At 34.6% G+C, this 27,495-nt stretch overlaps 1 protein-coding gene across 5 annotated transcripts; it reads right to left on the reverse strand.

Annotated features, from left to right (window-relative positions):
* Positions 1 to 5,730: 5,730 nt before the first annotated feature.
* Positions 5,731 to 27,495, reverse strand: Uba1 (ubiquitin-like activating enzyme 1). 5 transcript variants are annotated; one of them, XM_090180529.1, is made up of 25 exons: positions 27,365 to 27,495; positions 27,205 to 27,276; positions 24,403 to 24,519; positions 20,013 to 20,083; positions 19,567 to 19,735; positions 18,309 to 18,443; positions 18,141 to 18,247; positions 16,464 to 16,687; positions 15,526 to 15,773; positions 15,288 to 15,458; positions 13,023 to 13,118; positions 12,879 to 12,959; positions 12,199 to 12,354; positions 11,265 to 11,430; positions 11,120 to 11,202; positions 10,735 to 10,848; positions 10,488 to 10,552; positions 9,927 to 9,975; positions 9,708 to 9,854; positions 9,570 to 9,644; positions 8,902 to 9,088; positions 8,075 to 8,457; positions 7,922 to 8,005; positions 7,350 to 7,450; positions 5,731 to 6,298 (listed from the first exon to the last, which is right to left on the reverse strand). In XM_090180529.1, exons 3-25 carry the CDS (start codon positions 24,517 to 24,519, stop codon positions 6,148 to 6,150), a joined length of 3,180 nt encoding a protein of 1,059 aa, XP_090036655.1. In that variant the 5' UTR covers positions 27,205 to 27,276; positions 27,365 to 27,495; the 3' UTR covers positions 5,731 to 6,147. The 5 variants fall into 5 exon arrangements, with proteins under 5 accessions (XP_090036655.1, XP_090036631.1, XP_090036632.1 ...); XM_090180505.1 differs by having other exon boundaries at positions 9,570 to 9,854; XM_090180506.1 differs by having other exon boundaries at positions 9,570 to 9,854; positions 27,205 to 27,257; positions 27,365 to 27,493.

Here is a 27,495-nt window from a genome sequence, read left to right on the forward strand (position 1 = left end):
AACACTTTCAGTCTTAAACACGCAATATTCATACACTTAAGTCCATTCACTCACGTTCCGAACGCGAAACACAATTTAACTCTTTTCTTGACCGAAGACCGAACATACTAATTAAAACCGCAAAGTTACCTCATAACTTTTGACCGACACCAGGACCCCGTCCTGTAGTAGTTCGTCTGACAGCCAAGAACTAAGAAAGAATAAATCTTCTATATTGACGGCAACGGCCTTATATACCTTTATTTTGTGTTTTTTTGACCCATCGAGATTTGACTAAAGTTCGAAAAATTGAAGAGATTATATTTTTTTATATTGATAGTTCTCCACACGGTAGCGCTATATTATTACTTTGATATAGTTTCCGTGGGAGTTTGGAATAATTATACTTTTTCTAAGCGTTATTAAAAGGTAACAATGAACTACTTTTTGTGTTTTAACGAAATTTTGTTAAGAATTTAAGAAAAATTTAAAACAAAACAAAAAACCGTACCAAAGAATAAACAAACAAAGTTCAATAAACAATATATACAGATATTGTATTAATCCGTTTAGTAAAAAAGCCCGCCTTATCATAATTGTTGCTTTACTTTAATATTTTCCCTAAGGAAGTCAATGGCTCGGCGGTGAACTATCCGCATTGTTACAATGCGACCCGAGTTTAATTCCTGATCACGATCAAATTTTACATTAAAATACTAAAATATTTAATTAAATATAAGATTAATATAATCTACAAATATTTAATTAAATATAAGATTAATATAATTTATAAATATTTAATTACATATAAGATTAATTTAATTTATAAATATTTAAAATGATGTAGAATAAATTATAGTACCTAACGTTATAACTTTGTAAAGGACATTCACCAAAGCTGTTTTTTAGAAAAACACCGTAAATTACCAAGCGTTGGTGGCTGAGTAGTTAGAGTACATCTCTTGCACGAGGCAGACCCGGGTTCGATTCCGGCGCCAAAAAATCGCAAATTGATACTAAGACGAATACCATGTACAATTGGTGGAAACCCTGCCATTGGACGTTGAGAGGTTGCTAAACACTCAACACTCGGTCCGTCCCTAAGTCATTAAGAAGAAGTTGGAGAGGAAACGCCCATACAAACACAACAGACTCAACATCCACAACCATCATAACACCAACACAACCAACTCCACACCCACAACAATCACAACACGAACTCAATATTCACAACAAACTCCACACCCACAACTTTCACAACACGAACTCAACATTCACAACCTACGCATAAACATTACAATAACGAAATATCCAATCAAACTGAATTAAAACTGTCGCGACGGTGAACGTTGACGAAAAAAACACAATCCAAACCAAAGCCAACCGCAAATCAATCCGTTAACGCTCACCGAAACACGGTGGTTTTGCCAACCCTTCGAGAAACTGCGAACGCCAAAATTTCGAGAAACTGCGTACGCAATGATTACCCTTTGCCCCGAAAATGCGAACGCGTTCGCAGGCCTGACAGACAGACAGACCCACCCACAGACAGACAGACAGACACGGTGATTGTATAACCCCTCCTAAAACATACTACACTTTTTTCATGGAGCTCGTTAGGTACATTAAAGTAATCGATGCTCGAATCGATGACTGTGTAATACCAGAGATCCTGCGCTTTTTGAGATATGAAACTCCCAATACCCCCAGCGACCCTCTATTTTTTGCCGACGGTGGCGCCCATCGACGTCTGGGAGAAAGCTATTGCGATGCCATAAGCGAAAAGTTGGTTTGCTCCCGGCCGAGTGGCGGTGCTGATGCTTGAATTTTTCTTAACACGTTTTTGTGAGAGTTTCATATCTCTATAAGCACAGCGACTACCATTATCTCTGGTAATACGGCGTTGACTAGAGACGAGTTGAGTACCCGATTTAGTCGGGCTTTTTAGGCCCGACCCGACGCGAACTCATTTCAGACCAGGTCGGACTCAAAAGATTTCAGCGGGACTGGGTCGGAAGAACGTCTGATTTGTCGGACATCGTAACTCGGTGATTGCTTATTTTAGTTTTACTTCCGATATTCGACTTTTTCCATCCAACCTGTGGGATTTTCTCCAATTACAGAAACGAAAGCTCCCCATAAAATTCCCCTATCAAAATAAACAATTTTTATATAGACCCATTTCAGTTTTCCAGACCCATTTCAGTTTTTTAGAGCCATATCAGTTTTCTAGACCCATTTCAGTTTTCTAGACCCATTTCAGTTTTCTAGACCCATTTCAGTTTTCTAGACCCATTTCTGTTTTCTAGACCCATTTCAGTTTTCCAGACCCATTTCAGTTTTCTAGAGCCATTTCAGTTTTCTAGACACATTTTACGAAGCTCTCTCTAGGTATTTTACGCGACGTTATCTCTGGATATTTTACGAATCTCTCTAGGTATTTTACGCGACGTTATCTATGTATTTTAGGGTTAGGGACTTCGAAAACTTTCGCCTTCGCCAGTGAGAGAGAGAGGGAAAACTGCATTCAACGGTTTCAGCCGCGTATTCAACTGAACGATCGCGCTTACCAAAAGAACGCGTCGTCGCGGTGACTGATAAATTCATCTCAGATAAGGTCATAGATAAGATGCGAATTAGCTGAAATCTTTGAAGCAACCCACGGCTTGATTAGGGGAACTTTAATATCGAATAAAGAATGTTGGTTTTTAGTTTTGTTTAAACTTAAAATTAGCTATTTTCTTGGTCGGCATATACCCATTTTATCAATTTCAACTTTCTAAGATATTGTAACCAATTGTTGGTACACGTGTCCTAATTTGAACCAATAGCAGATTAGGGCAGTGATTGTTTAGATTTCTACGGTGGTGACCTCCATTAAACGAAAATAGAGTTACACCAAACCGCGATTTGCTTTAATGAGAGCTAGGCGGTCGGAATACAAAAAACAAATGGGTCACGTGATACTATTGTAGCCAATAGCAATGCTCGCGTTAATTTAAATGTTATAGATTCTCGTGCTGGCCGTTTTGATACGCATTTGTACTAGTCTTGTAGTCCATATCATTATTTAGTCCGAGGGCACCGACATTGGCCAAAATCCCGTACACATCGCAAAAGGTTGATTTTAAAAATCTTGAAATCAACGTCAAAATCTCAAAATCATCAAATCGTTTAGAATGATTTTGAAAATTCACACAAAAACTCGAAACCACGTTGAAAATTCCGAAATCGCTTTCAAAATCCCGAAATAGCTTTTGAATTTTCGTTCCGTTTCGATATCGATAGACTGACGGGTTTCTCTCAATTTAAACTTTGCTCATTGTTAAAGGTTCTTAATTTCACCCTTAAAAAAGCTTTTTTTCTGGAGGGTGAATTAAATGTACCTACTCAAAGAAAGGTAACAAACAGTTTTCGACAAAATTGCGAATGAGTCGCCACCAGCCCACAGCTAACCCAAAATTAGGTCAAGAAAATAGCTAATTTTAAGTTTAAACAACACTAAAAACCAACATTCTTTATTCGATATTAAAGTACCCTTAATCAAACCGCGGGTTGCTTCAAAGATTTCAGCTAATTCTCAGACTTATCTATGACCTTATGGATTACGTCACACCTATTAAAGGTTAAAGACTTCAGATAATAAATACCACCGCAACGGTACCAGTACTATTCGATCCTCCAAAATGGAAGCTCGTGTCTGCCATCTATAGTCTTTATCTAAGATGTATTTATCAGTCCCCACGACGACGCGTTCTTTTGGTAAGCGCGATCGTTCAGTTGAATACGCGGCTGAAACCGTTGAATGCGAAGGCGAAAGTTTTCGAAGTCCCTAACCCTAAACTACATAGAAAACTTCGCGTAAAATACCTAGAGATATTCGTAAAATATCCAGAGAGAACGTCGCGTAAAATACCTATCTAGAGAGAGCTTCGTAAAATGTGTCTAGAAAACTGAAATGTGTCTAGAAAACTGAAATGGCTCTAGAAAACTGAAATGGCTCTAGAAAACTGAAATGGGTCTAGAAAACTGAAATGGCTCTAGAAAACTGAAATGGGTCTAGAAAACTGAAATGGGTCTAGAAAACAGAAATGGGTCTAGAAAACTGAAATGGGTCTAGAACGCTTGAAATGTGTCTAGAACGCTTGAAATATTCCTAGAAAACTGAAATATATCTAGAACTATCTTGTTTAGTTTTTTCCGGTTTGGCGCCCCATACTTATAGATATATCTTTTGGAAAGTTTTATAAAATTTAGCGGTGGCATCGGCATTGGCAATATTTTAAGCATTGGGCCGGGAAAAATTTGCGTCGTTTTTTTCGGGTCTGGTCGGATTGCGCAAAATTTATTTACGCGAGAGGGAGCGCATGAAGACGGCCGCCAGCCATGGTCATGGAAATAAAAATGAAATTACAACCACTGGTGACTGCGCTATCCGGTAATATGAAGGAAAACGGGCAAGCTAGAAGGCTGCCATGAGAGTTGAATCGCTTAACTATTACCAACAGGAATCCATACCTCTACTTGGAATCCTTGGCTACGTTCAGTAGCTTGCAAAAAATTAAACGTTGCAGTATTTCGGAACCAGTTTTCTACTGTACGCTTTTTTTCATTTCCGGTGTGACGTAGCGTTGCTGAACCGTTGCTGAAACATTTGAACCTACTCTTCCAGCCGGTTTCTTGGTTGTTAAACGGAATCGTGACGTCATAGCACGCGGGAAGGCTAGCTGTGGACGACACAGCAGACGATATTTTATCAAAATTACAACAATCGTAAAAAAGCGTTCAACAAGACAGGATAAAAAGTCTCAACGGAATCAACGCAAACGTAAAACGGTATAAGACCGTTAAGCTTCACTGAACGTAGTTCAAATCGCGGCAGATTTTCGTCTCGATGTGGCTGACAGTTTTTAGGTTAACTTAACCACGGCCAACTTTGATCACGCGCTGTTCGCGCTACAGCGGCCAACACATTCGTCGAAATTCCGCGAGCAAGGATTTTCCCCCTATAAACTGTACTATAACGTGTAGGAGTTCGGAGTTCAGCGCCACGCTCGGTTGTTATATTGACTTCAATGTAAAAACTATACTAAAAATAAAAAACCGCTAGGGGCGCTGATGTCATACACATCTTTTGCTCTGAGGTTAACACATAAACGCCAATGAATGAGATGGCCCCTGTAGCGCGAGAGATCGAAGTTGGCGGTGACTTAACAAACAACAACGGGAGAGGGGAGCGCACGCAAAGGGGAGTTTTTATCAAGGATGATAGGAAGGGAGGCGAAGTAGGAGGGATGAACGCTACGTGTTGCCGCCATTTTTCCGAAATTTTCCCGCTGAGCGCGCGCTAAGCTTCTTACAAGGATGCTGGCGCGTTCATCCCTCCTACGTCGCCTCCCTTCCTATCCTCCTTGTTTTTATCTAGTAGGCGGTGCCAAAGCTGTCAGACCAGACTGATCTTACTATACGCGATACCGCACAAAAGCATTCAAAGTAGAGATATGATTATTATTGGTAACAGGAATCCATAAGATGTATTATATAAGAGCCTATTGGACTCGACTAAAGACTTCTCTTTAGGGGAATCGAGGCTCTAACGTCTTTATTTTCAGGACATGAGACTAGACTTAAAACCCCAAAAATTAGGACTGGACACCCATAATCGAAATTCGCCATTCGCTCGCCGTGCATTAGTTGTGTAATTTTAGTCAAATACACAACCTCAATTGAAAACAAAACACTTCAAAAATATTCACTTCATTATTTTATTCCATCAGATAGAAAACTTTTCAGGCAAAATTGGTTACATTAAACAAAGTTCCAGAAATATTTTGTAGTAGTAGTATAAAAAAACAAAAACTGAAAATGCTAGAGCAATTAAATAACTTCAAATAAAACTAGTTTAATTTAGTTTTTCACACATGGGCAAATACAATTTCACAAAATAGAAAAACTCAACATAAAATAGAGTACTGTTAATTTAAGTTAGAAATGAAATGGCTGGTTGGAAATACGCCAAGCCAGTTCTGTACAAAAAAATCACCTAAAAGGTTTTCCTTGGGTGATATTCCTATTTTTAGACAATAGTAACGAATGTTTGTAGCAATGGGAACTGAAATTTTCTAAACTAACATTACGCGAAATTGCATCTAACAAGTGGGTTCAATTTCATTGACTGTTTTCTGAGGGTAACTTGTAACGCACATACGGGACTTCAACATCCTCTCCTTCTCTATCGTTACAGCAAAGTTCAAACACAAGAGCCTTTATATGAGGTTCGATCTTTTTTCTTGATACTCTCTTAACAACTTCGGACATCCTAAAAAATATTCGTGAAAAAATAAAACAAATATTCAGCCATAATAAAAATGAATTAAACAAGTATAAAATAGTAGACCAAGTTAAATTATTATAACTAAAAGTCACTGGTACATTATATTTCTTCAAGGCTTACAAATTTTAGAATATTATAAAAAAATTTACTTTTAGAATCTCTATAGTGCATTAACTTATTGATATTTTCTTTGATATTTTGCATATTTTCAGGGCTGTTTACTTAATATTACAAATATACAACTATTATTCCTCTAAAAATAGATTACTCAAACAATTCCTCTGTATAAAGTTTCAAGAAATTTAGGAAAAGCTCCTGATAAACGATGTAGACAAAGCCGCTGTCAAATATTTAAATAAGAAACAAATAGGTAACGATAACATGCAAAAGCTGTACATCTCAAATGTAAAAATTCAATAGCTTATTATGAAAAAATACAAGCAAACAAAAGTGGAATTGAAGGCTTGTGGAAACTGTCAGGATCTACTTTAATGGAAGAATTAATTTATTTATATAAATCTTCATAGCATCAGCCTGTAGCACTGGCAAGACTAAGCTCTGACTCACTTCATTGTCACTAATGGAGCTGTCAAATTTGACCGAGTAAAGTCAATGACCACACTCTAGCTGCGGCTCTCTCTTTCCTTGATGCCTCAGCTATAATGCATCTCATTGGCTATTCTCAGGTCAATTGGAGAGCGAAATTTAGAGCATCATAAAAAGAACAATAAACTTGTCCTGCTTCTACAACACCCACATTATAGTAAGGCAATCTTTCTATGTTCTTTATTCATGGGTGTATAATAATAAATTAATGCAGTGATAGCCTAAGCAGTAATATTTAAGCAATCCCTACAGTTTCCTCACTACAGCGTTTTTGTTGACCTTTAATTTGAGTGTGTAAAGCTTAAACACATTATTATTAAGGTAGCATTATAAGTCGCCTAGATGCCTTGGGTATTAGCCTAGCTGATTATTATTATTTTAAGTTTGACATTGTATTTAACTGATTCCACAAAGTCCAGGAGAAACTTACGTTAATTCCAATCTTTCCTCTCTTTTAGCTTGAGGCATAAAAAACGAATATAGCATACACACTCCCTGAGACAACATTGTTATTTCCAGTCCATGTACATCCTACAAAGGTTTTTAAACTGTATTAAGACTAAACAAGTTTCTAATACGGAATTCATGTGACAATCTGAAACAAGTCGCAGTCCAGCAGATATTTTACTTTCCATAAAACTCTAATATTTGAAGGGAGCTCTAAAATCCTACCAAGGGGACCCAAAAATATTAAAATTAGCTTAAAACATTTTGGGGTTAACTTTTAAATTCTAGGAAACCTAGGAACTTAAATATTTCAGATGAATCACTGTTGTGCAAGCTTAAGCAAAAAAGGGGCCTAAAAATCTCATTTATGGGTTCAGATAATCCCAGGCACTGCCAGTTACTGAACTAAAATGTAGTAAAATCAATTTACATTTTAGCCAATCCCCTCCCCATGACTGCCAAAAACAAATTACTTTAAGTTTCAGAATGACTATGAACTTCTCATATACCTATGAACAGTCAACACTAAAATTACTTATTATTATAGCTACTTACCTCGAAATACTTTAGGAACTCTCTTAAGGTAAGTTCACCTTCAACTTCGAAACGGTCCCATAATGTAAATTCAGTCTCATAATACTATGTTTTCAAAGAATCAATACAAGAATAAACCGAAAAACATTATCGAAAATAAATATATCACTATACCTTTTGCTTTGGAGCTGGTATTGGTTCAGAAAAGCCAAAGAAAGGCAAAGCCAAGTTAACGAAACCGTTCTTATAAAGTTCAATATTTTTGTGCCCTTGGACCAGCTTATATAATTCCAAACACACAAGACCAGTAACTAGAGAAGTGGTGGTTGCAATGGCAGGAATGATTTTACCAGCGATTAGTTTGCTCTTGTGTCTATCAGCAGGAGGTATATCGTAATTCTCAGCTCTTAAATTGGACGCGGCAACAATATAATCCATGTGATGATTGGTATCATCATCTTTCTCAAAATCAACTGGGGTCATTTTGATACCTCCTTTCCCACAAGCTTTAAGACACTTCATTAATTCATCTTGTATTTGGGCTACTCTATCTGCATCTAGAATGAAATTAAAATGTTGTAAAATTCGGAAAATATATTCTTTTAGGGGTGTGCGAGTCTGGTTTTTGGGCGTTCAATTTGAGTCTTGAGTCCAAAAAGGTTTAGTCCTATTCTAGTCCTAAATTTAAACATTGGCCTTTAAAATAGAGATAAACAGTCTAAACGATAAAATAATTTTAATATAAATTTTAATTTTTATTAAACTTAAAACAATTTAATTGCCAACTTTAAAAAAAAGCAGTTGAGCTCCATCAAGGAAACCTCCACCCCTAAACTAAAGTCCAATGAAAGTTATTTTTGGCCCTTGGGAAAGAACTCGGGAAATAACCAATTCAAATTAGAGTTGTTATTGGACAATAATTTGCAATTTTAGAGTACTAGCACACCTCTAAATTGAATATTCAGCCTTAAACGCAAGGCTGCACCAATTAGGTATCATACCACATTGAGAGTCCTGTTGAGCATCTGCTTCAGTAACTGCTATTTTCACACCAGATTTGGGTGTAAATTCAGGCACTTCAATAGTCTCCAGAATATTAACTATCTCTTCCCTATTTGTGTTCCCAGGAAGGTTATAAACAAATGCCTTCAAATTGGCACCAGCTTGAATGTAATCCAAATGCAATGCCTAAATTTAAAAATAAATTATGTATTTCATTTAAGAATGCCAAAATAAAGATTTCAATTGAAATCAAGTTTGGTCATTGCAAGTATGAATACCAACTAAATTTACTACATAGAAAAAGAGTTAATGCGAAAAGGTAGAGAAGTCCATTACGTAAAGGGGAAAAACAGCAAAACCCTAGAAAAACTTAAACATTGTAAAATGTAACTAGTTACGTAGATAGGTGTTTGAGAATAAAATAAATACCTGAAACTGATTTTAAGTCTACTGTTGGAGATTGTGGCTAATTTTTAATTGGTTTTTAACTCAGGCCTATTAGGTCATAGTTCCGAGTCTTTTTATTCTATTAGAACTATGGGTCTGAGTAATTTAAGATGAAAAAATATTTGACCTCAAATGAATCATTAATTTATGATTGTATAGCAGTACTGGTTAATATTGATTAATATTAATACATAGATTCAATTTAAAAATTCATACATACATTACTTGAATCAAATTTTATTGGATGAGGACATCTCTTAGGGCCAGACCAAAAGGGAGCACCAGATGAAGTAACCTGAAAATGAATGTAAAACGTTACAGTACTGAATATATAAAAGAGAAAAGGTTGCAAATGTACCTGCTCAGATGGGAAATTGAAGAGTAACTGCTTGATTTGATTACAATATTCTTCTTCAAATTTAAAACGTGCCCATCTCACACAATCTCCAAAGGCTGTTGGCCTTTCATCTATAATTGCTTTCTTAACAGATTCCATAATCTCCAGCTAAAAAATATATACATGAGATGGCAGTTAAGGAAACTTTCCAACTATACACAGAATTGGGAAGAAACTTACCGGTTGATTGCCTGGCAATTTCACTGTTCTGTCTAAAAATTTTGGATCACTGAAAAGGAAAACGAATAAATTAAAACAGCACGTATCACTCCCAACAAAATTGTAAAAAAAAATATGGGTACTAGGAAAAGTAAATAAATTAACATTTAATTCTAGTACTAGTAATTAAACAGTGTTTTTAAAACCAGTTTATAAATACACTAAAAACCCCAAGTGTACCGTAAAACAATTATTTCCTACAAGAGAATGTGACAATCTGCAGCACTAAAATTGTACCACACCCAATATGAAAAATTCAGTTTATAGTTAATACCAATCGCAAATCTTTGGTTCATCCAAATAATTAGGGTTTCCACTAAGCATAAATTAGAATTGTGGCTACTTTCCTTGCCACCACTTACGGTGTGACATCTAGTGACATAGCATCACTACTACATTGAGTTTAGCACACTACCATTTGGTGAATATTCCTCCAAATTATGACTATTATTGTTCCTAAATAGCCACTACACACAGATTCCAATACGAAGAAAAACTGCACTATGTTTATTATTAACTTACTTGAAAAATTGAACAGCATTTTCAACTGCTTGCCTAAAAACCCCTTCGAAGTCATCTCGAGACCACTAGAAAGAAAATTAAAAATTATGGTAGCCACCTAGCTTTAATTCTTGACATTAGAAAAATATTTTAATATAATTAATAAATTTTAATCTCAATAATAATATAAATGTTAAATTAAATTTCAGTTTTCATTACAAGTTAAAATTATAGAATAATATAAAAAAGACATGAGAACATTACTTACTTGAAGTGTGTGTTCAATGGCATTAGGGAAGTTCTTAAGAGTGCATATGGGTATGGACTTCTCAGGAGGGTCTTGAGATGATGAATAGGATTCTGTAAGGTGTGGTATTACAACCTGAAAGTAATAAACAATTTCAGTTTCTTTTAGCTACAAAAAGGATTCTAAGTATTAGTTACATTATTATTACTTTAGCACAAACAAAATAAATTTAAATAAGAGTAAAAAATGGAGAACTAAACCCGACTGATTGAAATAATTATTACTTAAGACAAATAGGCCTCAAAGCAAAAATTAAAACTTATAATAGAAAACAGAAAAGCTTTTGAAATTTCTATTCTGAGAAATGTTTCTAGGTAAACTACCTCTGAAGATATCAGCAACTTACTTGCACATTGCCTTTTGTTCCTAATGTTCCAGATTCTAATAATGGTAGTCTATAGTAGACACATCGTCGATCCATGTATATGCCTTGATAAAAAACATTATCAATTAAGAAATGTAAAAATTTATGTTTTGACAATCATACGTACGAGCATCAACATTGTCAAGAGCATTAGCTACTCCATCTAACTGCTCAAAGAAATTATCATCATAAATATTTTCAGTTTCAGGACCAACTCTGTTTTGATGTGCTTCGATTTTAACATCAGGATTCATTTTTTTTACTGCAGCAGCAGCAGTTTCTGACTTATGACGCTGTAAAATACATAATCAATTTAAATATGCTTAATGAGACCACCTGAATTCAGTAAAACTCAAGGGAGAAAAAGTTTTCTAAAAAAGATTTCCATTGTGACCATTGTCCAACCCGATGTAGAATTTTACAAAACACTTTTTGGTTTAACAAATTTTGGGAAATGCCACCTACCTGCGGCTACCTCATGTGTACAAAAGGATTAACAGAAATTCCCCCATATTCAAATAATTTAGATAAAATATTGCAAATTTTCTAATTTTTTTGCATTTATGTTTAACTATAAAACAGCCGATGACTTAGTTGAGTAGCCAATTAGCAACATGACGTCAAAACCGAAAATGCGAAAAATCTTAGAGTAACATCAACGATAGATGCTGTAAATAGGCAATATCATTAACTGAAATTCTGATAGAAACCGCTTAAGTTCTAGAAATTCTTAACAAAATGGGATTTAGTTGCACATAAATTCCAAAAATAATAAATGAGGTTTGCAAAATTTAAATCTTGCTAAGGCTTATTTTTAAATTGCCATTAAGTTAAGCATACCGCAGATCACTTCAAAAATTCTACTAATACCCACACCCACTTCTATGGGAATCATCAGTGCCACCCCAAGAATTGCTTATACATTCCAAGTGTGTGTATATAAAATTTCCCCATAATACTGAGGCACGAAAAATCTACGCTACGCACTATGAACAACGGCATATAACATACATTACATTTAAAAATAGTTTTAGAGAAACATTTAAGGACAAAATGCTTACGCCGACATCCCAAGGTCTGAAGAGGAACTGTCTGTTTAAGTTTGACTTTTCAATGATGTCCATGTCAGTCAGAAGGACTTTACCTTCACAACCTGAAGCCAATCCCATCATTGCAAAGTTTTTGAGAAGCTCACAGCCAATTGCACCAGCTCCAACCTAAATAATTATATTAAATTGGTTAATTGAAAATACAATAAACAAGTTTTGAAACTAAACAGGTACCATTTAAAATTAATAAACTATAAAGTTGACTTGTTATTCAGGTTTGCCAACATATGTTAAGATACCGAGATTTCCCCTGACCTTTTTAAGGTCAATATTAGACAATTTCTAACTATATTTTAGTTTTATCAGAAGTTAGTTAATTTGCTTCAAGTTATATTTAGTATAAAGGTTACGTTTTATCAAAAAAACTACTGTGATGTTAAAAAAATTGACCATAACTTCTCAGGAACTAAATGGTAAAATTACCTTCTAACATTTAAGATAAAATTTAATTCCGACTCAGCAAATTAAAATTTCCCCACTCTTTGGACCTATTATAAATTTTTGATTTCCCTGAACTGTGGCAACCTAGATTCTAAGTAATGGCTTATAATTCCATGCGTTCACTATGCTGTGGATTATAAATGTATTAATAATGTCTATGAAAATAAATTTCTTTTCAGTCTAAATCTTACCAGAAAGTATTTTACTTGTCCAATTTTCTCTTGCACTTTTTTCCCAAACACGGCAATTTGTCCATCATATCGACTATTAGTCTAAAAATACAATGTTGTCTTGGATCATTAATCAAACTAAATACCACCATTATTTATGCTTACAGGCTGTGCTTGCTGTTCTTCAACTACTTCGGGTAAGCACTCCAGGGCATCAAAATAAAACCATTGATTGATTGGAGTGAATTTCCCAGTACAAGCCTATTAAAAATTAAATTAATAACAGTAATAGTACACAAATATATAGCTCATCAGTTTAGTTTTTAAGCACAAATTGGGTAAACTATTGACTACAAGGAAGTGATTTCGAATCTATTGTACAATGTCTATATTACATTTGCTCAAATTAATTTAAATCATTAGTTCATTACCATGTAATAAAAAAATTCACAATCAAAAGTAAATAAAACCTAAATTTTTTACTCTGGCATATCATCCGGAGATTATAATTTTTAATATGTGGACTAATTATATCTTGGAAGTACTATAAAATTAGTCAACAAAGGTGAAACCATGTAATAGTTAAACAACAGTTTCTGCCATCATATGGGTAAGAATTCCATCAGCTGCAGAGTAACACTTTCTTCTAAGCTAATACCGAAGGCACCACCTTAGGCCTAAGTCATCAAGCGATTTTTAAAGCCTTTAATTCGGGTGGCTGGGTTATAATGCATAGGAGGGTGGTGGCAAGCCCTGCATGCTAAGCGATCGAGCCAACAGCTCCCTACACTAACTATTACCGTTAACCTCAACAAGTTTTCATGGAAGGAGAAACCAAAGAGCTCGGGGGAAAACCCGTTAAACCAGTGAGGAGAGAACTTGAAAACTCAACGCAGAAGGAGTTGTTCCGAGTTTTCACCCAGTGCCACAAGCTGGAATCGAACCCGCCTCCACTTACTGCGAGGCGAAAGTGCTAACCACTCAACCACCCCACCATAAATATCTCTTTGGAAAGGAAAGGAGGACCCTGCACCATAGTCTTAATTCGTGTCAACCGCAAAAAAGAAAATTAGAAAATAAAGAGTTGTTACGGATTAAGAAGTTCTGAACTTATAATAGCTTATATAAAAAATCTATAAGGGACTATAAGTATCAAGACTGATTGCTAAGGTGCCCTGAACAGATTTTAAATTACCTATTTACCAAATAAAATTTAGCTTTCTCTATTCTCATTACAAATACACTTAAAAATTGTCAAAAAGTATGGTTTTAGTTGGTTGGTCAAGTTTAAAATTGATCAATAGAATAACTAGCAGTTATCAGGTAATTGCCCTGAATACATACTTTAATTTAAAATCTACTCTTCCAATGACAAATAATAGCATTCACAGGGTTTCGGCATAAAAACAATTTTTCCCAAACATAATTTCTACCATGAAAATGTTAACATTGTAGAAATTATCAATTAAATTGTTTATCCTGATAATAGGTCTTTCAATAAATTAATTTTGCCTTGTTTGAACGTATCTTTTATGTTGCTTTTTTTACTTTTAATAGTCTTGGAGCAAATACGGGATTCTTGAGGAATTCCCATCGCAAACTTAAAACTCTTATGCTAAAACTATACCAAGAATGCATTCAGCTACCTAATAATATATAATATAATATATATAAGTATATTTGTCTGTTTTTAATCAAAATGTAAACAGATGGCAAATAAGTCTGTTCGAAAGAGAATCAAGAAAAACCGAAAGCATTCTAAATTTCGCTACAAACTATGCTAGGATGAGGTTTAGAACAGTTTTTTTTTCATAAAAACCCAAAAAATCGGTTTATTTGGTTTAAACCAGGTTTTTTGGGTTTAAATCAGGTTTTTATTAAAAACTGCTTTATTTTACTCTTACTCTATTTTTGCTTTCGTTTCACCCTGCATTCATATTACAAATCCATTAAAAATTAGTAAGAGTATTATTACAAGTCTCATGTGACCAGAACAAAGTTTCAGTTTTAGTTTAGTTTCTTACAAGCCTCACAAGAACGAAGTTTTAGTTAGTTTCATTTTTGATTTTGTATAAATGCAGGGTGACCAGGAAAATGCCTCAAAAATGTTATTGAAAAAATAGCTCATTTTCAAGTGATTTAAAGGAAAATATAGGAAAAACCATAAGCAAAAATAAGGATCCTTATCGAAAAACAGTAGATAAAATTAAGTAAAATATAGGATGAAGAAAATCACTTGGTTTAAACCATGATTTAAACCAAGGTTTAAACCAGCCAACCCTGGTTTAGAATTTAGGCCTTCCCATGTTCTTAGGTACTTGGAATTCATTCTTGACTAAACTAATAAAGCTTTCTTGCGACGTAAATTCATCATCTTTTAGTACTACTTTTGGTCAATTTCATTTCATAGAAACATCTGCTTAAACTTGCCTTCATAAGTTCTTGCGCTGAAATTCCTCCAATTACAGCTTGCATAGGACAGAGATCACCAGATGATAAAAATGAAAATTTTTGAAGTAAATCAGTATCTAACTCCTCAATGGAATTTTCAAGACCGCTGTTGATTTCTTTAACAATGGCTAGTATTTCCTCCGCATCAGCCTACAATTATGGAGAGTAAATTAATTTAAACAATAAAGACAGAAAATATTAAATTGAAAGTACTTACAGTGTTCCACGGCTTTGGAAGTCTCTCATTTTTCTTCTGAAATTCATGTAAAGCTTGGAATCCTAAATGTAATTGTTGGGGTCTTTCCATTTTTGCAAAATCGGAAAACACTATTTCTGGATTCTTCAGAGACACTTCCATTGGCTTAAATTCCACAGTTGTTGGCATTTTAACTTGAGTTGCTATTCCACCTCGGACGTAATCTTCATAATCACTTGTGTCACATTCTATGCTGAAACTAAACGGTCCTAAAAAGATATAAAATAATTTTAAAATGGCTATTTCCTAGCGATCCAAAATTTTTATAAGATATAAATAGATACAGATTATAGTTTGTGAGTATTTGACTGGTTCCAAACTGCTATTTCTGGGATTAACAAGTACTCGACTCTTTTGCTAAGACCAAGAAATACTATAACTGGACTAACATTCAGGTTTGAACGTTACCTTAATGGAGCTCAAATTAATATATTTTAAGCTGGCAATTAACTTGTTTATAATAAAAAATTGTTAATTTTTTATAAACTTCAGTAATTAGTTAAAAAAATATAAATTTTCTTTATTTAAAACAGCTTGGTGATAAATTTTAAGAGTACTAGGGCTACACACTATTTTTCAGCACTCTAGGGCTTGAGCCAATCTTTTTCTAAGACTAAAAACCCAAAAAACTGGACTCACACCCCTATGAACAGTATTTCAAATAAAATTTGATGTATCATTGCGCCCAAGAAAGATTCTAAATTAAGGGTTCATGGGGTTACAATTTTAACATGACACACACCAATCAAAAGGGGTTACAAATTGCTTGAAAACCAATTTATTAAAAAGGAAAGGTAGATACAGATTATACCAAAAAATGGTGTAAATCACGATTAACGCAATGGCAGCTTAAACCATCAAAACGTCACAGAACTAAGTATTCAAATACAATAACTTACCAATAACTTTGATTTTCTTTGGGGAACACTGATTCAGTTCCGTCATCCCTTGAATTTCTGAGAACGTAACATAATCTCCATCCTCAAAACCATGTCTACCTTCATCCAAACACATCACAATTCCTTCAGGACCCTTTGATATATTTGAGATCATGGCCGAGAGTGGTTGTTCGCCATTCGTATCTGCTACCACAAATTTTTCCCCAAAATCACAAAATATTTGTCTAAAAAAGAAATATCAATAGATCAGTTGAATTCTTATTTTCGCATGAGAGAAACTATGGTTTTATTTGATCTACGATCCACTTTTTAAAATTCAAAATGGTCCAAGATCAACAACCATTTAATTAGTTGTCTAATATTCACATGTCATCAAATGCAAGTGTTAAGAAGATTAAGAGTAGAAATTCGCCAGCGTTAACCAATAATTTTTGTCCATTTTACGTTAAATCTAATGAGTTCCTTAATCATCTTATAGAGAAAAAAATTACATCGTATAAGTTAAAATTTTTATTTACCATGGTTTAAAATATTAATTGAATAGTTGTTTAAAGCATGACTGATACTTCATGGTATTCTTGATTTTATTAAAAACAGTTAAAATTTACATGTTTCCGAAGCTTTCGGGTTCGAGACCCCTCGTCAAGCGGTATTTTGAAAACTGAAATACCGCTTGACGAGGGGTCTCGAACCCGAAAGCTTCGGAAACATGTAAATTTTGACTGTTTTTAATAAAATCAAGAATACCATGAAGTATCAGTCATGCTTTAAACAACTATTAAATTAAAAAAATTACATAATTGTAATTTTGTAAAACAATTTGATAGCATCACCATGATGGCCGCAAGCTAATATCAATACCATTAATTATCTAGCAGTGGAGCTTCAAGTTAATAAAAAGTCCTTAAGATAAACGCTACCATGTAAATAAGATGGTGGTTGAACCTTATCTACCCGAGAAGGACAATCTTTAACAAAATGGCCCTGACCCCTGCAAAGGAAACATGTACAAGGACGTTAAAATCAGGTCTTACACCTCTAACACCTTGTGACTGTTCCTGAGGCCAAGAATTCACATCTCCATCCCCAGAGTTCATGCTCACCCGATACACATCCCCAAAGCCATGAGTTGAATGGAAATGCGCCGGATCATCCATAGGTTTCGTACCCCCAGAAGCCTCCAACCCTAAGTTCCTCACTACTGCATCAAATTCTTTAATAGAACTACAAGGTGCCCACGATAAACGAACAACCCTATGGTCAATCCTGGATAGCAACAAAGTTAAAGGCTTGGACTCAGGTCATGGTCTATCCAACAGGGAATTTAAAGCAACACCCGAAAAATGAAAAACTAGAAACACTGTACAAATTCTGCTTAACTTCTATATAACGTATTTTTTATCACCGAGTTGTAGGTGACATAATTTAAGTCTTATCCCTTGAAGAAGGTTTCATTAAGCAGAAGGCTTTCGTGGCATATTTACGAGTAATTATGTAACATACGATACAAATATTTCTATCATATGTTTAGGTATTAAATACAGATTTGAATTATTTCTAAAATAATGATAATCTGCATTTAATACCTCAAACTTTTAATACACAGCGCTAAACACTTTTCTAAAGCACAAAAAAATTAATAGCAGTATAACTTAACATTTGCTAAAACGTACATACCCAAATAGGCCTTTGGTAGAGGCTACAATTAGGGCAAGGTCATTATCATGTGTGACTTTGGATATCCGCAATTGTTCATCGAGATTTGACTCAGTTAAAACAATAACCTAAAATATCAAATAAAAAAGAATAAAAATTGGACCAAATAATCTTAGTAACAATACATACCCTGAATTTCTTTAAGAAATCTTCATCAAGATCACCAGTATAACAAGAGACTTCCACATAGCTATTGAGTTCCCTCAAATGTTCAAAACAAGCTTCAGCTCTGTTCTTACCAACATCTTCCGTGTTGAGAAAAAACTAATTCGGAATAGCAGAAATTTACAATCATAAAAAGACTTAGAAGAAAATAGGTATATGTAAAATTTAATTGCAGTTATTAATTAATGGACTAGCTAGGGAGGGGTAAGCCCTAAGGGGCCATCTGGCCCTTCATATTTTTTATTATTTAATAGAGACCCGGCCATATGAAAAAGGGTGCCTGATATTATAAGCCCAGGGTCGCCTGAAAGATAAAGATGGCCCTGACAAGACCTCATGGCTCATGCTAACAAAAAAGGAGGAAAATACATTATCAGAAGATTGCAAGAACTTCCTAGTTTTCCGAGATTAACCAAAAACAAAGGTAAGCACAAAATTTCTTTTAATTTTCACTAGTGTGTGAAACCAGAACCAAAAATTTATCTTCTAGTCAATCTCCATTTAAAGGACAACTACATAGTTAATTGGTTTACTGTCTTTCACTGGAAGTTGGCTCGCTGCAAGACAAATGCCCTATGAAAGCAGCCAGTTTCCATTGTAAGACCGAATAACTATGTAGTCGGCCTTTAAACCCAAAACAAAAGGCATGATTTTAATTTTTTCTTCAATACACTAAACTTTAATTAATTTTAATTTCCAGTTATTTGGTTTACTACTTATTGTATTTGCTACAGGAATTACTTTAACATTTTCATAACATCCTTAATGGTTATTACAAGACTAAACAAAATTGAGATATGGGATGTGGAATAACAAGAAGTGGGCTATGTAACTTATACTTTGAGCTGTAAAAACAGCCCGTGAAACGACTCACGGCAATTCAAAATTCAAATGGCGGATTATCTTTTTCGCAACCAAATAACTTACATGAATTTATAAGTACCCTGACATTTTTAACTCTCAGCAGTATGTCAGCTTCAATCAATGGCAACAAATTTCCCCATAGATTTGAAATTTTAAATACCAGGAAAGCTTTTAGAAATGTATAACTAATGATTATTTAAATAAAGCCAAATTCAAAACTTGTTAAATTTAAATGGGTTTTGATTAATGGGGTAGTTATTCTTAGGCATATCATTAAATATACTATCGTTAAGATGAGTAAATTAATTAGACTAACAAAAAGGAAAAATTACAAGCAAGAACAAAATATGAATGTTACCTGTGATGAGAGATCAGCTACTTGTGCTGCCTCGGTATCATGAACAGTGACTGATTTAACACCACCCAAAATGACATTTTTAGCAATTTCAACACCTAATCCTTTCATTCCAGATATTAAAACATCTGATGAGGCCATACGTCGCATAGCCTCATGGCCAAGCACGTACCTTTAAAAATTTTAAAGACCATCAATATCCTTCTGATTAACACTTAACAAATATATACACACCAACCCATTATAACTAAAAAGTCTAATTTATTTCAAATTAATTTAATAAGAACAATTTAAGCATTAAGGGTTTATTTAGTACAGGTTTAAAACTTTCACAACTTTTTACTCACAAATAGTGTTGCAAATGTTAAATTAAATTAACATTTACATTTAAAGGAGACTCCCACTGGATAAAAGGAATTTTTTTTTATCAACACTAGAATAAAACTTACAGTTGCCTTGAATAAAGCCCTTCATCAATGTCTGCTTCTGGTTTGGATGACCCATTTTGAGCCATTTCACTCTGCAAACCAAATGAAATAAATTAACAAATCCTTACACTAATACCAGAATTTAAAACAATATAAAGAGAGTATAAAGTGGGTCGTTTGATAATGGATCAATGAATTTCATGTTTTAGTCCCTAGGAACATTTTTCTATGCCATTTTTGGTACACGTCTCTAGGGTCCTCTTATTCCTACAGCCTTATGTAAAATTCGTAGGTAAGAGCCTTTACGGCGAGCATTTCTCCAAACTTCGTCCCAAGACGTTACTGCTAAATAACTGTGCGTAAACTTGAGGACCACTATCATCTTTGTATACCATAGTGAATATTGACAGTGTGAAATGGAAACTTTTAATTAAATTAGAGACCCCCTAATAAATATTACATAGGGTGTAAGAACCCGATAGGCAAGGCCCCTCCCAAACATTTTACTGTTAGGTAGCACTAATATATTTACCCCTCCCACTTTGATAAAAATTTAAATGAAAGAAATGTTGAAATCTTTGTCAATAACAATCTTCCATTTCCTTTGTTACATTTTAATTAATCTAAATCGTTCCCAGATATAGTTAAATCAAATTCTACAGAAAAGATACATTTCGGTAATTTGATAACTGCGCCACATCGTTAGATTTGAATAAATATCATTCATTGAATCATCTACCAAATTATACTTGAGATTTTTTAAACTAACACCCTTGATATTACAAATATGTAACAAATTTAGCTCTGGTATTCTAGGCATTGCATACACGTGTATTACACGTACATAAAGTATTAAAATTAATTCTGATATTTAGATTTAAATTTTAAATAACAAAAACCTTGGGCCAAATTATGAAAGAACTATTAGCTGCCTCAGCTAATTCACCTTATTTTAATCAGGACAAACTCCTTTTTTATATTATTTCGCTATTACACTGTACTAACTACAAATAATTGTAATACCCTTATTTGATTCACTAAATAATTTGCATTGCAGTAATATATCTATACAATAAAATGTAATATTAACCCTGTTAAGTAATATATAAAAGGTATTGCAAGCAATATGACAATCTTTCATAATTTGGGCCTTGGTCTTGAATGATTTGGCAGAACTGAAGTCAACAACCAGGAAGAAGTAGACAATAGAGCGCTCTTAAACAATACATAAAAAATAAGCCTCGGCGGGAGGCATTTTAAAAACTTACCTCAATTTCATTAACTGAATTATTAATTGATGATTTATCGCATTCAGTTTCTTGTAAAATTGTCGTTGTATCAGGGACTACATTAGAACAACTCGTTCCCATAGCAACGAAACCAGCGGACGACACATTTGAATAAGCCTATCAACTATCAATGACGGCCGAAATACACAGGCGAAGCCAGTACGGAGTACTTGCCAAGCAACTACGCAGGGGTGATACCACAACAGCGAAAAGCGAGGGAGAAAAATGACGTGGCCTTGGAAGAATTTCCCGGCCCGAGTGAGAAACAGCACCTTACCCCCCAGACGGCTTAGTCACTTTTTTACCGTAAAAAGTTAAAGAGTCTACAGGAAAAGTAATCCAATTATTAGAAGTTTGAAGTCGCCTCTGTAGACGTCGCGTTTTCAAGGCGAGCTGATCAGAGGCTCGCCCCGCGGCCAACTTTAGCTAAAGCGTCTAATCAGAGTTAGCAGTCGTTGGAGTTAAAGCCGCTTTAAAGGGTCGAAAACCTAAACGCGATTATTAAGGGTCGAAAGGCTTAACGAGATTATTAAGGGTCGAAAGGCTTAACGAGATTATTAAGGGTCGAAAGGCTAAACGAGATTATTAAGGGTCGAAAGGCTAAACGCGATTATTAAGGGACGAAACGCTAAACGCGATTATTAAGGGTCGCGGATAGAAAAGTTGTATTTTTAAGGGTCGCGGATAGAAAAGTTGTATTTTTAAGGGTCGCGGATAGAAAAGTTGTATTTTTAAGGGTCGCGGATAGAAAAGTTGTATTTTTAAGGGTCGCGGATAGAAAAGTTGTATTTTTAAGGGTCGCGGATAGAAAAGTTGTATTTTTAAGGGTCGCGGATAGAAAAGTTGTATTTTTAAGGGTCGCGGATAGAAAAGTTGTATTTTTAAGGGTCGCGGATAGAAAAGTTGTATTTTTAAGGGCCGCGGATAGAAAAGTTGTATTTTTAAGGGCCGCGGATAGAAAAGTTGTATTTTTAAGGGCCGCGGATAGAAAAGTTGTATTTTTAAGGGCCGCGGATAGAAAAGTTGTATTTTTAAGGGCCGCGGATAGAAAAGTTGTATTTTTAAGGGCCGCGGATAGAAAAGTTGTATTTTTAAGGGCCGCGGATAGAAAAGTTGTATTTTTAAGGGCCGCGGATAGAAAAGTTGTATTTTTAAGGGCCGCGGATAGAAAAGTTGTATTTTTAAGGGCCGCGGATAGAAAAGTTGTATTTTTAAGGGCCGCGGATAGAAAAGTTGTATTTTTAAGGGCCGCGGATAGAAAAGTTGTATTTTTAAGGGCCGCGGATAGAAAAGTTGTATTTTTAAGGGTCGCGGATAGAAAAGTTGTATTTTTAAGGGTCGCGGATAGAAAAGTTGTATTTTTAAGGGTCGCGGATAGAAAAGTTGAATTTTTAAGGGTCGCGGATAGAAAAGTTGTATTTTTAAGGGTCGCGGATAGAAAAGTTGTATTTTTAAGGGTCGCGGATAGAAAAGTTGTATTTTTAAGGGTCGCGGATAGAAAAGTTGTATTTTTAAGGGTCGCGGATAGAAAAGTTGTATTTTTAAGGGCCGCGGATAGAAAAGTTGTATTTTTAAGGGCCGCGGATAGAAAAGTTGTATTTTTAAGGGCCGCGGATAGAAAAGTTGTGTTTTTAAGGGCCGCGGATAGAAAAGTTGTGTTTTTAAGGGCCGCGGATAGAAAAGTTGTATTTTTAAGGGTCGCGGATAGAAAAGTTGTATTTTTAAGGGCCGCGGATAGAAAAGTTGTATTTTTAAGGGCCGCGGATAGAAAAGTTGTATTTTTAAGGGCCGCGGATAGAAAAGTTGTATTTTTAAGGGCCGCGGATAGAAAAGTTGTATTTTTAAGGGCCGCGGATAGAAAAGTTGTATTTTTAAGGGTCGCGGATAGAAAAGTTGTATTTTTAAGGGTCGCGGGTATAAAAGTTCTTTTAAGGGTCGCGGGTAGAAAAGTTCTTTTAAGGGTCGCGGGTAGAAAAGTTCTTTTAAGGGTCGCGGGTAGAAAAGTTCTTTTAAGGGTCGCGGGTAGAAAAGTTCTTTTAAGGGTCGCGGGTAGAAAAGTTCTTTTAAGGGTCGCGGGTAGAAAAGTTCTTTTAAGGGTCGCGGGTAGAAAAGTTCTTTTAAGGGTCGCGGGTAGAAAAGTTCTTTTAAGGGTCGCGGGTAGAAAAGTTCTTTTAAGGGTCGCGGGTAGAAAAGTTCTTTTAAGGGTCGCGGGTAGAAAAGTTACATTTTTAAGGGTCGCGGGTAGAAAAGTTACCTTTTTAAGGGTCGCGGGTAGAAAAGTTACCCTTTTAAGGGTCGCGGGTAGAAAAGTTACCCTTTTAAGGGTCGCGGGTAGAAAAGTTACCCTTTTAAGGGTCGCGGGTAGAAAAGTTACCTTTTTAAGGGTCGCGGGTAGAAAAGTTACCTTTTTAAGGGTCGCGGGTAGAAAAGTTACCCTTTTAAGGGTCGCGGGTAGCGCGGGTAGAAAAGTTACCTTTCTAAGGGTCGCGGGTAGAAAAGTTACCTTTCTAAGGGTCGCGGGTAGAAAAGTTACCTTTCTAAGGGTCGCGGGTAGAAAAGTTACCTTTTTAAGGGTCGCGGGTAGAAAAGTTACCTTTTTAAGGGTCGCGGGTAGAAAAGTTACCTTTTTAAGGGTCGCGGGTAGAAAAGTTGTATTTTTAAGGGTCGCGGATAGAAAAGTTGTATTTTTAAGGGTCACGGGTAGAAAAGCTATTTTTTAAGGGTCGCGGGTATAAAAGCTATTTTTTAAGGGTCGCGGGTAGAAAAGCAATTTTAAGGGTCGCGATTCTAAAGGCGACAGGCGATTTTCTAAGGGTCACGAATCTAAAGGCGACAGGCGTTTTTCTAAGGGTCACGAATCTAAAGGCGACGGGCGTTTTTCTAGGGGTCGCGGATCTAAAGGCGACAAGCTTCAGTTAAACCTGGTATCAGAAATGAGAAATACGTTGGTTCACCATAAAACGGTGAGTTCATAGTCCCTTTAAATTATGTTACACAATTTTATACCCGAACCTAAATTACCAATTATCCAAAGAATACTTAATAGGTAATTTAAATGGTGGGGTCTCTCCAATTGTTTTAAAGCATTGAGCTAGATGATGTAATAGCGAATGCATATTTACAGGATTCTTTAAACGAGGTCCACAGTTTTTTATAACTGAATCAGTTCTTCGTTTCTTCGTTGGTGGGCTGAGTGAGTTTGACAGTTCTCTGGTTGAGTCACCAGTTGCACCAGACATCTAAGTAAAAAGAAAATACAAAAATATTTAAGATCTATCAAAAATAACATAATATTAAATGGTTTTGTTTTCTCCTATCTCGGATAATTTACATTTTGGGTTATTTCTGAATACGCGTAAATTGGTAAGTTCCATAAAAACAAGTAAAAAAATATTAAAAATTATTAATTTTATGCAGTTTACATTTGAAAAGAAACTTACTGAAATATATAAAATTCCTTTGTTTTAAAATTCTTATAGGGAGCTAACAGTTCTGTGTTACCTATGCTTTTTCCTATAGAAAAAAAATCTACCCAACATGGCGGCCATTTTGGTTTTAATAGGAAAAAACATGTTTGACGTCGTGTGACGTAGAACTGCTAGCTAACTTAGCTCCCACAGTAAATGATCACTTAAGTGATATTATTGCTGTAATTATTATACAGTCATAACAGCCTAATGCAAGTGTTAAATAAAATTTGTTATGTAAAGTACTTTGGGCTCATTAGAAGAACAATTTCAAATTACAAGTCTTGAAATTCAAATTCATCATGTTTAAGTAACAGCTTTTTACAATTATGTTAAAAGAAAAAAATTAAGGCTTTTTGAATCAAATGAGAGATGGGGTTACGGTTTCCAGTTGTAAACTAATTTGAAGATCAGTCTTATCTTATTTTAATCACTCGCTAAGACTAATATTATTAATATATTAATGATGAAGGAACCAAATCTCCTGGGTGAAAGTTGTTGTTAGGTTCTCGGTTCAACCGATAACAAGTGCTGCCTCTAATGTCTACCGTTTCTCATCAGGAATACTAAAAGATATTTAAAATTGAAAAAAAAATCTCCTCGATTTGATATTGAGTAGATACCATAAATTATCGGACAAATTAAGAGGGAACATAAAACGTGCTAAGACTGAGGTAATGCAAAACACATTTGACAAAATAACATGAAATACACAAGGGTTTTTAAATTAAAATCTTTAATATTTCTTTAGTTGTATTTATTAAATCATTGCATACTCGACTTCAAATACTATAGTATATAATAAAGGGAGTATAGCCCTTACTCACGCAAGGTGCAACAGTCTAAAACTTAAAAAATACAGCTGTGAGCGTATATCGCTGGCAAATATTTCGATACACCCCCAATGTATTTAAAATTTAAATTTTCTAGTATATTCTTGATTGAGTGACTATAGATGGAAACATGATCTTCCTTACTAGGGTTTTTTTACCTTTAGAAATAAAATTACTGCAACTGAACAAAAATCAGTCACGGGAATAATTCTACAGTTCAATTCTTTACTACCATTGTAAATAACAGATTTGATGTTCAGAATCTTGAAACTAAATATATAGCCGATTAGAGTGGAGTACAATAGAAAAATAATGTAAATGTGGTTAAATGAAAGGTTTAACTTAATGAAGAGATCATGAAACAAAAACATTTTAAGCCTTATTCATTAAATTTATTTCTTTCGGATCATGATTTGAAAAACTTACGACAGGTCTTTGAAAAATACTTGGTTTTTAATGCAGAGTTATTAATTTCGTTTTAGACTAGCATACTTTAAATATTTGTATTTGTTCCTATTTCAAAGAACTTTGAAACTGTGTTTGGAAGTTACTGCTTGCCTCAGACTAGTTAATGATGTCTTTCTTGGAAATCTTGCCAATGGATAAATTCTCAAATACTCCAGCAGTATCATTATTGGATAACCCTATACTTATTTAAATTTGTTTTTTTCAGGTATAGACTTGTCTACAACAAAGCAAGAGCATCAGTGACTCAAAATTATAATTGGAAATTATGAAATAAATGGTAGTGCTAACATTCACCCATAAATAAATAATGATATTCAAAGGCCTAAGTTTCATCAAAATATTAGAACCTCAATAATGGCTTTTATATTCAATTAATGGGTAATGAAATGAATTTCTTCTAATGGCCTAAAAAAGTATGATGTTAACATACTGAAAACCATCTCAACACATGGACGTAACTAAGAAATTGTGTTTCTGGTTCAAAAACCATCAAGCCCATTGAGTCTAGCGTCTGCAAGAAGTACTGTCTCAACAAAGTTTTTTTCCCAAAGAAAATGTACACATAAATGATAGTCATTTCGAAATCAATGGAGTGATACTACTGACTGAATGGGATTCACATTTGACTTTAGTAAATTTATCCTTTACAAAGGCCAAACAACCTTACTCCAAAAAGTTACGCTACTGTAGCCATAATTCTTATCTCTACATATTTTAAACTTGGTTTACAAAAGCGCTTGAAAACTAATAAAGGCAAGATTGTGATGCTCACCAAACATAGTCTACGGGGATTTTCAACAGATCAACGAAACACCACTGGCAGAAGCCCAGCTTTTACTGTATTTCAAGCACATTTGGTAACCTAGCTCATGGACTAATTAATTAATTAATTAATCCATGTCTAGCTTTAGATTTTATACCACTTAAAGAATCTTTTCTAAATTTATGAGTTACCACTGTAATCAAAGGAACTACGCAAAATCTTGCTCAACTTAAGATTTCCAGAGATATTACTAAATTTCATCATTTTGCGAATGACTATCACTAAAGAGATAACTAAGCCAACACAGTAAAATAATCCAAACTTGAATAATTTGGCTTTAATGTAATTAAACTAATAACCTAAAATCGCTTTACTTAAATAGTAAGTACTTACACTATTAAAAAGCCTATTGGCTTTTTATGTACGTAAGGTGCCTTCTATAGATTCTGAATGGAAGACAGTGTCCTTGTTAAGCAAGAGTACAAAAAAGAATTCTTTAAACAAGGGCATTGGAAGATCAAGAATTATTTAAGCAAATGTTTATTAATAATACCGAAAAAGATGACTTCAATCCCTGGCTACCGTAGATTTTAAAATATTTAAAAATTGTCAACGAGAAAATATTTGACCGGCTCTAAAAACATCGCGGTACGAGTAGGACATGAGAATGATGAGATTTACAAA

The sequence above is a fragment of the Leiobunum rupestre genome, chromosome 1, assembly GCF_980474605.1.
Source record: "Leiobunum rupestre chromosome 1, qqLeiRupe1.1.hap1, whole genome shotgun sequence".
Taxonomy (NCBI): Eukaryota; Metazoa; Arthropoda; class Arachnida; order Opiliones; family Sclerosomatidae; genus Leiobunum; species Leiobunum rupestre.

Bases quoted from the DNA above. Each gene is read 5' to 3' on its own strand.
- Uba1 (XM_090180505.1), bottom strand. From the start codon at position 24,519: ATGTCTGGTGCAACTGGTGACTCAACCAGAGAACTGTCAAACTCACTC. The intron at 8,458-8,901 runs GTATGATACCTA...ATTTCATTCTAG, and splicing joins TCAACAGGACTCTCAATGTG to ATGCAGATAGAGTAGCCCAA. The intron at 7,451-7,921 runs GTAAGTAGCTAT...AAACCTTTGTAG, and splicing joins AGTTCCTAAAGTATTTCGAG to GATGTACATGGACTGGAAAT.